The sequence below is a fragment of the Bombus bifarius genome, unplaced genomic scaffold, assembly GCF_011952205.1.
Source record: "Bombus bifarius isolate JDL3187 unplaced genomic scaffold, Bbif_JDL3187 scf7180000010271, whole genome shotgun sequence".
Lineage (NCBI taxonomy): Eukaryota > Metazoa > Arthropoda > Insecta > Hymenoptera > Apidae > Bombus > Bombus bifarius.
In genome coordinates this window covers 2,193,761-2,207,333 of record NW_022885586.1, presented here as the reverse complement: position 1 = coordinate 2,207,333, position 13,573 = coordinate 2,193,761, and the positions used below count along the sequence as shown (strand labels likewise).

At 49.1% G+C, this 13,573-nt stretch overlaps 1 protein-coding gene across 5 annotated transcripts in view; it reads left to right on the top strand.

Annotated features, from left to right (window-relative positions):
• LOC117216625 overlaps window positions 1-4,481 on the top strand; it is a 70,169-nt gene extending 65,688 nt beyond the window's left edge. For all 5 annotated transcript variants that reach the window (XM_033463497.1, XM_033463496.1, XM_033463495.1 and 2 more), the window contains one exon: window positions 46-4,481. In XM_033463497.1, coding sequence (XP_033319388.1) covers window positions 46-597 — 552 coding nt within the window. In that variant the 3' untranslated portion in view covers window positions 598-4,481. The remainder of the gene's footprint in view (window positions 1-45) is intronic.
• Window positions 4,482-13,573: the final 9,092 nt, after the last annotated feature.

Sequence of the window (13,573 nt, the reverse complement as noted above, 5' to 3'; positions counted from 1 at the left end):
GAGAAAAGGAAAATCGTGATGGAACATTGTGTTTCTTCCTTCCAGCCATCGATAACGGGAAAACAGAACAATCTGGACGTTTCCCAGGGTTCCGGAGGATCGATGGACCAGCAGGATTCAACGGATGCCAGTATTTCCACAGACACGGTTCGCTCGAATCCCAACCTCCAAGTGAATGGCGCCACCCCGAATAAACTGGAGATTATGGAGCAGAAAGCGCTGAGCAACGACTTTGGAAAATCAGAGATCAATAAACCCGTGATAACCGGAGCGTTGTTGAAAGACGACGTCCAGGAAGACACTTTTCAGGAACAGCAGCGGAAGCTGGGTAACGGCACCCTAACACCGGAGCACAAGGAAGGCAGGCCGAAGAATCAGAAGCCGGAAAGCTGCACCTTTGTGCCGAGTCATAAGCGCAGCGGAAGCATTCCACCGCGACTGATCGAGGAGACCCTGGAATTAGACCTGGAGCCGAAGAAGTCGTTGGACATTTACAGTCAGATCAAAACCAGCACTAAAAGCATACTCCCAGGATTAAGTCCGAAGTTTGAGCTTCTACAAAACGAAGTAAGTCCTATCGAAGAAAAAGAAAGTTAATGGAGATAATGGTGTGCCGCGCCTTTATCGTAAAACATCTCAAAGCATAACATCGAACCATCGAACGAGCATCGAGAGATGTCCATTGCCCATTCGAGGACCGTGGACAAAGTAAGTGGAGTCTCGCGTCGAACGTGACGCGTTAAAGTCGAAGCTCGTCCGCGTGATAACCATTTTCTACAAAAATTTCCACGTCTAGAGAAATTTTCTTCCGAGTATTCGCACAGAGCCAAATCAAAACAGCGGCTACGGGTGGTCGCGAATCTTATTTGGTATCAGAGAACAATGCTTCCACCCTCGTCGAGAACGATTTTTATTTAACGAAAAGTCCAACAGAAAGTCATTGTAGATATCTCATCAACGCCAAAACTCACCGACGCCTCATCGGGGACGTTCCAGGAGATTTTAGACGAGGCTTTCAGAAAAGTATCACGGTATCAATGAGACAGCCGAGCCATCAGGTAGCCATCCCAGCTCGCTGTAGCAGTGCCGCTCGAAGAACTCATACCGCAGCAAAAAGAGGATCGGCCAGAGACAGAGCGATAAAAAGATGTCGCGTCTGGGTTTGCCTACGATAAAATCATCGGGGGAGAAAATCGCGGCGACGGATCGATGAGGACTGGAGCACGGTGGAAGTTGATAGAGTGACCAGGGCAAATTGGTCGTATCCAAGGGAAACTGTGCTTCATAGGTCGCTGCCGGCAGAGGCGCTTGGAATTGACAATATATCCTAATGACTCTCCAGTTTCCAGCCCTTAACTCATCGCTCTCCCACCGATCTTCCTCTCTCTCTCTCTCTCTCTCGCTCTTGTCCGTTTCCTTCTTCAATTCTCCCTCTCTGTTCTCTCCGCGCGCTCCATAAACCCTGCCCGCCCGTTAAATTTACCAAAGCGAGGATCTACGAACCGCGGAGAACAATCGTCGACTAACGAACTCGACGCGCCGCTGCGGATTCCGCGTCCGTGGCTCTGTGTGCACGCCAACCGCAACCGCATCGGGTAATAGAGCACCGCAGTTGTCCGCGACGCATACTGCAAACAGTCGTCCGCTCGCCGCATCGTCGAGAAACGCGTTACACCTGGTGGAATTGTTTTTCTAAAAGGGTCCTTGTCTCGTATCGCGTGTATTCTTATCGCGAGACAAAAAGCGTGTCGTTTGGTTGAAAGAGATAATCACGTTCAGAGCATGGGAGGCTATAGAGTTGGATAGACAAACGAAAGGGGTGCGTTTCGATATTTAGAAACGTTGCTGGCGTAAATTGTCAAAGACGGAAAACCGTCCTGGGTGGCAGTGATTTGCTAAGTACACGCCAGTTATGTCCCTCTTCCTGCGCCATCCGTCTGCCTGTCTGACCACGCACGGCTTTCTCCCCTGCAGAGTCTCATCGCGCGGCTCGAAGCGTCGATAACCCAGTGAAGTTTTGAAAGCCTCCTCATCGACCCGATCGAGAGAATCTTCGAGGGAATTTCATGATATTCTAACGCGAGTACGTGTACTCGAGAAGAGAACCGTATCACAGAACGAATACATATGTCGAATTTTGTAAACCATTCTAAGAGTTATACCGCCAGATTCCGTTGGACTAAAACAATTTTACAAACGAACCAGATTTGTTAAGAATTTTCTATTGTCCGAGAACATACGTACGAAATAGAAGATAATTAAGCATCGTAAGTGGAACGCTATTAAGTGTCCAGATTGGTAGATGTTAAGGTTTCGAGCGTGGTCTTCGAGTTTCGATCAAGTATCGTGTCTAAGAATTCTCTATCGGCATTTTGTATCGTAGCTTTTTAAGTTCAAAGAAAAGTTAAAAAGGATTATCGAGATGCGTGTGATTTATGGCCTTAAGTTAGCGGATGAGGGTTCTTTTTTTTTTAATATTCCAAATACTTTCGATTATCCACGTAAAAGCGGGGTTGAAAGTTAGAATTCGAAGATGGCAGGATTAAATTCTTCTAAAACGTCGATATTGAAATTTCTAGACATTGGTACGTTTCGAATCTCGGGGACGATGGTCGTTTTAGTAGATCTTGTACGCAAGATTTTACTTGGAAGTAATCAGAACCAGTAAACGCTCCTAAGTACACTGTATCGGTAAATCATACTTACGTTAAACACGAGGTTCGCGACTCGAGGAAGTCGAAAAGAGGCTTAAAGATTAACGTTACGTGGATTCTAGTGCCAAAATAGTTCCTTAAGGTTTCTCGAGGGCAACTCGATGAACGTATGCCAAACGACTATACTCGATGATCTTATTATTACCTGTACGTTTCGAGCAAATGCTGCGTTACCAATATTTCAGATTTTATACGCTTCCGTTACATAGTGCGAACGTTGTTGTTAATATGGTGCTATTGCGTATGGATCTATGCGACGAGGATGTAGCTTGCTGATTTTCTCTTTAGTCATTGCGCTCCTACGTCCTCGTTTCTTCGTTCGTCGCGCCTCATTGGCACTCGCGCGCCACTACATTTCCGGTGAGAATCGACGTCCCCCTAAACTGTACTTTGAAAGTGAGAATTTTCGTCATTTTCGGAGGATACTACTTAATTAACACTCGACCAATTGCAACACTCTTACGTTCATATAATCGATATAATCGTACAATTAACATCGATATAGTATTCGTACTTCTTTCAAATAAAAATTAAAAGTCACAGGTCCGGAATCCGTGAATGAATATCACTTTGAAAAATGACGAAACTCTGTTTCTAAGATGCATCTGCGCTTCTTACACTTGAAGCCATTATCGTGCCCGAGCCGATAAACGCGAATAACACGAAACATCCCCTCATCGAAAAGTAATCACCGGTCCACGTAAGATAATAGTGTGTAGCACATATTTAGCGATTAAGTACCATAACTTAAAGATTTAATCATACTCACACACGATCCCCGAACAGAATCGATTCGTTTCACGACTCATACGTACTCCTATGCCAGCCGAGTCTCTCTCGCTTTTACATCGCTAACGAAGTAAGTCTAGTTTTCTGGTTTAGTGAATCTCGTGTGGCTGTTACTAGATGGTATTAGAGGTCTAACTGTGGACAACTATAAATTTTATATAAGACCTGAATGTCTCGCGTATTTCTAGAAATATTCACACCGCAAGTAGCTGGTCGCATAGCGGTTGATCGACCGATTATTTAGGTCGCCCTCGCGCCGATTTCGACCGCTCTAAAAGCGTCCTCTGTGTGTGTGTCTGTGTGTGAAAGATGGGTCGCGTCAAAGGGAAAACACGAATCTCCAAGGTATAGAAGGTATTGGACGCTTGAAAATCGACGCGAGGTCAAGTTTATAAGGAAAAATCCATTCTCCATTCTCCGTTCTTCGACGTAATGCTCTGATGTTCTATCGCATCGCGCATCATCATTTCGCAAGGATACTTTAGAGATAATTACTCGTAGAGACTCGTCAAGAAGTAATTATAAAGACTTAATTAACGATTAAGCGAGACGCGGATCTTCGAGATCCTGACACACAACCGTTCCATATGATCAATTAAAGTCGAATCGTAATAATTAAGCTGCGAATGATGACAGAGAGCAGTTAGCTAAAAAAAAAAAACAAAAAAAAAAGAAAAAAAAAAACACTTGGGCTTGGATGATATTGAGCTTTCGATTCATGAATTTTCAGTCCTTTCTCGTTCGTATGAGTTTCCAGCACCGCTCCTATCTTCGTTTAATCCTCTGGCCCCTTCCTCGGGGGTGGATCGAAATAAAGTCCGAAAGGAACATTGTCCATCGTGCTGCATATTTGTACGCTGAAAACACATATGTAAGTCCTTTAGAACGAACGCGTGGACGGACATTCGTTTTCGCTAAAGTACCACATTGTATATGTCAATTTATTTTGCAAAATAAACCATTGGACACGAACCCTGAGTCATCGTGAGTTTGCGTGGCAAGTTGATTGATCGACCATTTCAGTTCAAGTATTTCCGTGCTTTATTTCAACAAATTTTGTTAAAGTGCATTTAATTTCACAGTTTCGTTCTATCGAAATACTACTTATTTCTCGAATTAATATTATGCGCGATGTTTGTCCGCGATTAACCACAGAAGATAACACCGCGTCGGTAACGCGTAACCGATAAAAATCGATCGTAATGGGTGCGCATCCCCAAAGACAGTACGAACCATCGACCAACCTAGTAGCAGTTCTGCAGCCGAGGGTTGAACTGTTTTACTCGTTGCACCCTCGACGCTACGCGCCACCTAACGGGGGTTGAAAGCGAACGCCTCGACTGATAAAACGTTGCACGGGGGCGGAAGAGAGTTAAAGGAGGAGGATCGAAGCGCGAGGCTGGCGGCGCCAACGGTGAATCTGGCGAAACGTAAAATATCACTGAATTATACATGCGCGTTTTTAATTCGGTAATCAATAGTAAAAACCGCTAATATATCCCCACCATTTTTCCGCTATTTAGAATTCACCAATGCCCATCTGCCGACAACCCTTTCCGATCGCGTGTGGGAGGAGCCGCCAAATACTGGCTCTCTATTCTCGCGGTCGATCGGGGGATTTCGAAGGTACAATTTTTTTTTCCTTTAATGCGTCAAACGAGATAACGAGCAAAATGATGATTCGAAGCACGAAAGACCTGCGTATCGACGCGAGATATAATCGCTCGATAGAGGCGACAGAGACAAAAAGAAATTGCTAGTGAACGATACGCGAGTTTGCTCGTTAACAAAGGCGTAAGGAACAGCGGCATATGAAAATTTCAAACGACATCGATAATGGCCGTTTATTCGATAATTTTTCCAAGGCGAGGCCAATTACCTCGTGAAAGACACGAAGTGAGAGGGGTCCACCGGAGAGCAATAGGCAGAGGTACGCAGAAGGCATACGTGCGCGCGACCATAATTGCTGTTTATTAAAGACGATTGCAAAAACGAGGCAGGTGTTTGTAGCAGAGAGCGAGAGACAGGATGGTTGAACTGTGGAAAGTCTATAGCCGCAGCCGCGAGAGTTCTCCGGGTGGTTTTGTCGTAACCAGGGTCGGGACCTTCGCGCTAATTTCCATATCTTTTTGCAATATCATTCTCGCTAAGACGATTTCACGAGAGACACGTTCGCACGGTGGGAAGAACCAACGGCTTCATTCGTTTATCGGGTACATAGGATGGGCCGTAACGACCGAAGCGGGCGTATGCCGAAGGAAAAATCGGCCCACTTGCGAGCAACGATCTCGCCTGGCCAGCGGCCGACGAACTCGCGACGAACTTTCACACCGACGTCCCACCATCCGCGAGGTTGACGCAGGCCGCGAATGGAGCGAAACGGGACTGCCCACCGACGCACGGCACCGCGCTCTTGGCCAATTATTTTTACCCGTGAAATCGAATTATCGGGCGCGGCGATTAACGCGGATTTAATCGCACCACTCGTGTCGTCCTTTCGACGACCGGCCGAAGGAGGACGGAGAGAACGGGATGGCAGTCGGGATGGACAAAGACGGAAAGAAACGCGGGAGATAGAAAATAGAAGGAAAAAGGGGTGGCCGCAGGGCGGGAGCGTTCATATCTACGCGTGGGTGACAAGAGAGCGAGGCTAAACAGGAGGTTAAGGGTGAGCGGGACAGCGGGCGGAGAGAACGAGCGAGAGAAGAGAAGGATGCAGCGAGTCGAACGCAGAGGGAAGAGACACGGAGGTGGGCCAGAGAGGACGACGAGCAGAAAGAAAGAGAAAGAAGAGGAGCGCGGGGCGACGGAGGGCAGAGAAGGGTGCGCTTGAGCGTCGGTACAGATACGGCATTATGAAAACACGAATGTACTTTTAAATCAATACCACCATCGCATTGTAGGGAGTGCGCTGGTGGGGGCGGCACGCTCGCATCCCGGAATACAGGAGAAGAGAAGAGAAGAGAAGAGAAGAGGAAGGAGGAAGAGAGAGAGGAAGGAAGGTCGGTGGCGCTGCCGCGGGAATCGACAGAGGAGCGAAGGGGTGTGATAAAAGGATAGGCACCGACCAAGAGGGAGGCGGCAGGAGATGGTCGCGAGGGGTGCCGGAGAAACGATTCAGCCGGGTGAAAAGTATGAGCACCGGTTACGGCACTGCTCAGCCTCGTAACGAGAACGACGCGCGTTGCACTTGCCGTGAGAATGGCTTTTGACAGCGCGATCCGTCCTTGTCGACGCTTTGGAAGCGTCGCTGCCGCGGGACGGTTCGTTGTTAATCGTCGTTTGCCCACCGACGCAAGCATTCGCCACGTCATCCTTGGCGAAACAACACCGAACGCGGCAACGTGCCCAGAAGCGAAACGGGAACGACTTTCGGGATCGCATCGCTCGTTCCCATCGATCGTTCTTCTACGTTGAAACCGAACACGGAACTGGGACGGCAGTCAGTCGCGGCAGAACTCGAAATCGATTTAATTCGGTCAGCTGGATTTTGATCGATGCGCGACAGAGAAAGTATCGGGGGATTATTAAAAAATAGACGGGAAAAATGGAATAAAAAACAGAGGGAGGGAAAAAAACGAAAAAAAAAGCGCGCCGAGCGACGGAGGTTGCTTCCCACGCGGTGCACGGACAAACGCGAACAAATTGGCAGAGAGGAATATTTATTTTCAATAATATCGATGTCGCGATTCTCGATGTACATTTCGTAACCGTTTTAATACATCAACGACCGGCCAATTTATACGCGACACGAAATTAGAGTTTACGTTAATTATTTTAATTGGTTTTGCTAATTAAGCACGACCATTACGTAGAACCGGACAATGGTCACAAAACGGACATATTATTTGCTAAACACATTATCGTTGTCGATTGGCACGCCAAAGTGATGGGTTCAGTCAGCTGGCAGTCGATTAGCCATCGGCCTGTTACTTGGATAATTACGTTGATTAGAAGCTTCCTTACTCCACGATTAATTCCCCGGTGTACGTCCTAACGATGTGGAAAATGTACGTCGAGACCAACGGAATTCGTCTACGAAGAATCCAACGGGCGACCAGCAGCTGTCCGTATTATACAACTTAGATCCGCGTTTCGTAGATGGATGCGACACCTGATCGAAATCGAACAAAAGAATTCCATTGAGCCACCCTCTCGTCGTCGATCCCCTTGTTTACAAACAGGACACACAAGGTCGCCGATCTTGAGGGAACGGAATAACTGTCGTTCAAGCGGCTGTCCTCTCCACCCTTCGACCAAATTCCTTCGCTCTCGTTCGGGATGGAAGGGTGCAACGGAACCGTCTGTGTTCGCCGGATGTGTCGACCGGGGGTGGGTTTTCCGATACGTAACCATCGGCGTCGCTGGCAACCCCATCGCTCGTCGACGTCCTCTCGCAGCTTCTTATCCGATGGCGGACACGCTCTCCGTCGTGTGTGTTCGTCTTCGTGCTGGTAAACATACGAGGCCGTGTGCCTCACGGACACAGACTCGCGGCATGGACAACCGCACGCTCGCACACACGGTCGCACGTGGAAAGGATGATGAAAGCGTGCTCGGCCACCTGTATGCTTTAACCGTGGATCGAACCTTACCTGTTACTCGTCCGGCGCACCGAGGTAGTCGGCCCGAGGCCCTCGACCGGGGATTTCCGTTTCCGGTTAAAGACACCACTTACCCCGATTATTCTCTCCTCGGTGGATCCGTTTTTCCCGTTTCGGGATAACGACGAGACCGTAACGGAACTCGAATTCGACGACGAAACGTTACGTAGCAGGTCGAATGGAAAACGAAGAAGTCGAGGAGAAGAGAAGATTCGTCGACCAATCGTATCGGACGTTCTTTTACCTGCATTTGTCAGCATGTGCTATTGGAAAGGCGATTAGCGGAACGGAACAGAAATAGCATCGTCACGCTTTCGTAGCCTTTCTTTTGTACGTACGATGCTTGCGACCAATACGTATGCTCGTTGTTACGTTGTGTGGTCGTGTTGAGTCTATCGGAAGTAATCAATTTGATCCGAGTTTCTTTGTCTGATCGTCTTTCGAGCTATCCGTTACGCGTAGGTATAGGAGGAAAATTTGAGAAGGAAGAACAGAGGAGGAGAAGAAGAGGCAAGATCGAGAGAAAGTATTTCTGCCAGAACGAAGCAATTTGACTAACAAATCGGATCACCGACGTGCCGCTGGAAAACGTTTCGATTTAACGAATGGGTCGCCGTTACGCGAGTACAACAGGTACACCGATTATCCTTCCGTGATTCCGGGACCGTTTCGCGGCTCCGGAATCGAGGCGGTTTGTCCTCTCTTCGATCGCGTGTATGCAATAATATTTCGCGTTATACGCACCGCGGCTACAGCGGGATTAAATCCACAGCTCACGGTCGCTGCCAAACGGATTTTAACGAAATTCCACAGCGAAAGCGACGCGGTGAGAAAAAAAAAGGAGCAACGCGAGAGCGCGCAGAGGGAAAAAAAAAAAAACAACAAACAGGAAAAAAAGGACGGAGAGCGGAGCGCTGTGTATGTAGAGAGAACGTCGGTGAAATCACGCGACGATCGAGAGAAAGTGTATCGATACGAGGCACTATTTCGAAGCAGTTTTCAGGGTTCGAGGGACGCGGCGGCTGATGAGGGTGGCGGTGTTCCTGGCGGGGTCCCCGGGCACGTGGTGCTACTATTGATTTTAATTTTAGTGAAAGAGGTGGAAAAATTAGAAGGGTGGCACGAGGAGGGCTGACACACGGGAGGAAGGAAAAGGGAGGGTGAGTAGGAGTCGGAGCGAGCGAGAGATACACGTCGAGGGAGAGAATACGAAGAGGCGAGCGACACAGGGTGAAAAAGGAGAGACGAGAGCCCGCGCGAGGGACCGAAAGAGAGAGAGAAACACAACGTCGGGTGAGAGCATCGCTGAACAGTTTCGCTTTCATTTCCCTCTTTAGCCGAAGGCAAAGGTAGTCGCTTCGAGGGTGGGAGGGATCCCGATGCCCGAGGGAAGGCAAGGCAAGGCAAGGCGAGGCAAGGCAAGGCAAGGAAAGAGGGTGAAATCGTATCACCGAAGGATGAGAGAGTTAGAGCACTATGAAAGAAAGAGAGACAGAGAGAGGGAGATAGATAGAGAGAGCTGCGAATAGAAAGTCGAAGAAAGATACCGGAACTCGGTTAGAAAAAGAGAAGCCGAGGCTAAAAGGAGGGTGGTACTATTGAATGAGAGGGTGGGACGGTGCAGGGCTCGCGAAAAAGAGGAGAACATACCCTCGACTGTGTAAAACACAGAGGTTCGCGGTGCCGAAGCGAGTTTGTGTTTAAAAAACGGCCTCTCTTCCTCCCTTTCTCCTTCCTTCCTTGTCCCATTCCCTTCTTTTCTAGCACCCCCTTCTGCGCTCCTTGCCCTGCTCGAATCTTCTCGACATGCCCTTACCCCTTTCACCCCACGTGCTTCTTCTATTCGTCAGCAACCGAGGACGACCTCCGCGATAATTCTCGTCGCGCGCTGGTCGGTTCTCGCGCGCGAGCTTTCTTTCTTTCTCCCTTCTATTTTTTTCTTCGTTCCTCTACTTCCTTCTTTCCTTCCTTTTTTTCTTTTTTTTTTTTTTGCTATTTTCCACTGACAGCAACCGCGTGCGCGCGGCGTGCCGCGGATCACGGACAAATGCGTACTTTACGCGTACACGCGCTTCCACGTCGAGGAACGAGAAAGCGAGAGTGAGAGCGGAGGGTAGTGCGAGAGGGAGCGAGAGCGCGGGCGCGTGAGAGGGTGAAGGATGAGTTCCTTTGTGGCCGCCTAGATTAAAGGCAGACGCTGATGGGCCGTCAAAGGAAACTATTAGCGTAGAAGGTAATGCAATATTTTTTCCCTCCCCGCAGGCTGGATTTCTCCGGGAGAGTAGGCGACGCTCTCCCGAGGAGAAACGACGAGATGTGCGCCTACACGTACGCGTGTATATTGGCCGGACGAACGTGGTGAGAGATGATGGCGTTTTTTAAGGCTCTCTCGCTCCTTTTCTCGTCGGAACAGGCATAGCGGCCGAGAAATTTTTCTCCGCTAGCGCCGCTTGCTATTTATTAACATCCGATTAATAATGGCTTTACGCATCGGAACTCGTTCGAACGAACGAACGAACGAGTCGCGACGGATAATTAATATCATTATGCCCTGTGAAACACAAAGAGCGGAGTTACGACATTTAATTAACAATATTACGAATCGCAGGATGGTGAACGGGAGCGGGGGGGGGGTGGTTGGGATGGGCGGTTGGGTGGTCGGACGGGTGGGCAGCGGCGAGGGGATATAAAGAGAAACAACGGTGTGTTTTTCCTGGCGATAGGCGAGCCAGGTATGATCGAGGGGGTGGAAACGGGGGTCCGCCTGTATAACCGGCGTGTCGAGGGTGGCAGAGGGGCACCGAGGGGGCAAAGAAGAGCGACAAAAAATTGACTTTGCCAAAAGCCGGCATCGGTCGTGATCGTTCTCATTGGCCGGCAGCGAAAAAATCCCATCGAATCAGCGGACGAGGTGAGATTTGCAATTAAAACGCGGGATGGTATACCACGGGCGGAGGGTGACGGAGGGTGGCGGCGAGCCGGGGCTGTTAAGCGGGAAGGGGTAGGCGGATACCGCCGACCGAAAGGGCGCAATAAATGTACGCATTGCGCAGAATTAGTTGATTAAAATATAAAAGAAGAGCGGTGGGGATGGAGGAGGGTTCGGCACGGGCGGGGTGGCGCGGCGGGAGGGGTGGCGGATAGGCGCCAGAAGGAGAAATCTCTTTTCCCCTCTCGCTTTTGCTCCTCTTCTCTCTGGACCGGCAACAGCGGGGAGAAGGTAGAACGCGCCGGAGAGAAAGAGAAAGAACAAGACTAGGCGGGAGAGCGCAGCAGCCCGGGAAAAGAAATAATCTGCGAGCTGTATTGACGTTTCTAGTCTAACTCTGATTGAATTATGCATGAGCACACCGAGATGCCGAGAGCTACCCTTCTCTTTTCCTCCCTACGCGCATAATTTTCTCCCTGCGTACAGAAATATAATGTACGCGTACACCTACGTGCACAGGATCGTCTAAAAAAAGGACTCTGCCAACACCGGGTGCGTGTAATGTTCGCGAAAATCGTCGAAGCGGCGGTGCTCGATTATACCTATAGCTTTCAGAAAATAAAAAAAAAAAAAAAAAAGAAAAGAGAGGAAAAAAAAGTCGGCTACGCGGGCAGAGGGTTCTTCGTCGAATTTGGTTCTAGTCGCGTCTCATCTCTTTCGTTCTGCAAACTTTTCCATTCTCCGTCGAATATCATACGGTCGCGTAATTTATACACGCATAGATCGCCGATGATCCTACACACGCGCGCATCGGGCGCAACAATACCCGTCGAATGACATTCGTTATCATCGTTTGCCATCCCCGGCGTCCGTCCGATATCGCGAAACGATCGGAATCGCAGTAACACTCGCGCCAATTTTTTTCCTCCTTTGCCAAAGTTGAGTTATGGGTATACGCGAAACGTCGTAGCCTTTGATTTACGGGGAACGCTTTCAATCGGAGTCGCGGTAAGATCGACGACGCGGCGTCCATGAGAGGACGAGCCACTCGTAGGTTCCCCGACACGCGTCGGTTCGCGTGCCTTTGAAAATGCCAGAGGGAAAAGCGGCACCGATATGAGCAAGCAACGAATATACGCATCGTGCTCTACCACCGGTACGAGTTGAAAAAAAAAAGTTGAAGCCTCTTAGCTACCCCTGGCAACTTCGTCGCCTGCCTGCCTGCCTGCCTGCCTGCCTGCCTGCCTGCCTGCTTGCCTGCCTGCCTGCCTGCCTGCGTCTCCCCTTCGACGTTCTTTCACCGTAGCAGTCTCGAGTAATGCACATATATATATATATATTTCTTTTTTTCGCGTTTCTCTAACTAATTTCCCAAGAATGCCGGTGTGTTTGCGCAGCATGGAATCTTACGGAAACAGCTTCTTTCCTTTCTCGAGCGGTATACCTTCTATTTTCACTGTTTTCACGGAAGTTACGCGAACGTCCATAGCCGACGAGCACCGTACCGGCTATCGTATATTCTTCGACGAGAATACTCGTACGTTGTAACCGTGGACGATTTATGCAGGAAATCTGCCGCGAGGGATCGCGCGAACGAAGAAGGGGTGTCGTTAGAAAAATATTTTTCTTGCCGAGAATCGTTCGATCGTCGCAGGCGACCGTCCATCGTATTTTCTAGTCGTCCGCCCATCGAAACGCGTGTCTCCTTCGCACGCACAGGAAAGGAAAGCTCGAGGTTCCGCTATTAATAGATAAATCCAGGCCAGGGGAGAAACGCAACGCGTTCGACGGTCATCGATGCGTGCAAGAAGGGAAGGGTAGAAAGCGGTTCACGGTATCGGGAAGGGTTGGTTCGCGGTGCGTGTATCTCGCGTAGGTGCGTAAAGAAACGCGCGAAAATCTTGTCGACCGGTGTCATCGACATCTCCGTCCCGGGAGAGATCCTTTTTACACCCGATTGGAAAAGGATCCGATGAACGGTAATACCACGAACCATCAGTCAACCAACGCAACGTGCCGTAAGTTGCGCGCGAAACCGACGACAGATTATCGATAATCACGAGATGCGTTCTTTCGTGAAAACCGGTAGCGATTATCGTTTCTTTCGGCTGTAAGGACAACCGGTGAAACTCGATCAAAAGGCTTACTCACGGAATTGTGCTTCTTTCGAGAAATTCCCGATTTTCCGAAAGGTTAAAGCGAAAACGCTCGGTAACCGCTTTAGTAAATTCGATTCATCGATTCGTCGGACGTACGTAAGGATTAACCGGCTATTTCAGATGCTCGAAGCGTCGTGTCGTCCGATATCGGACCGCCGCCGCTTATCGCGTAGATATTGCGTCGATACCGAGCGAACGCAATTAATAGTCGTTTTCCTTGGTTTAATTTATTAATCGAATATTTACGACAAGCCCGACAACCGAGCACCGGCGTATGCGTGGCAATGGCAGCAGGGCAAGAGGAGAGGGAACGCAATTATCATAGAAACAGAAAGACCTCTCCTCCGTGTTTGTTTAACTGTCGAGATAATTATGAAA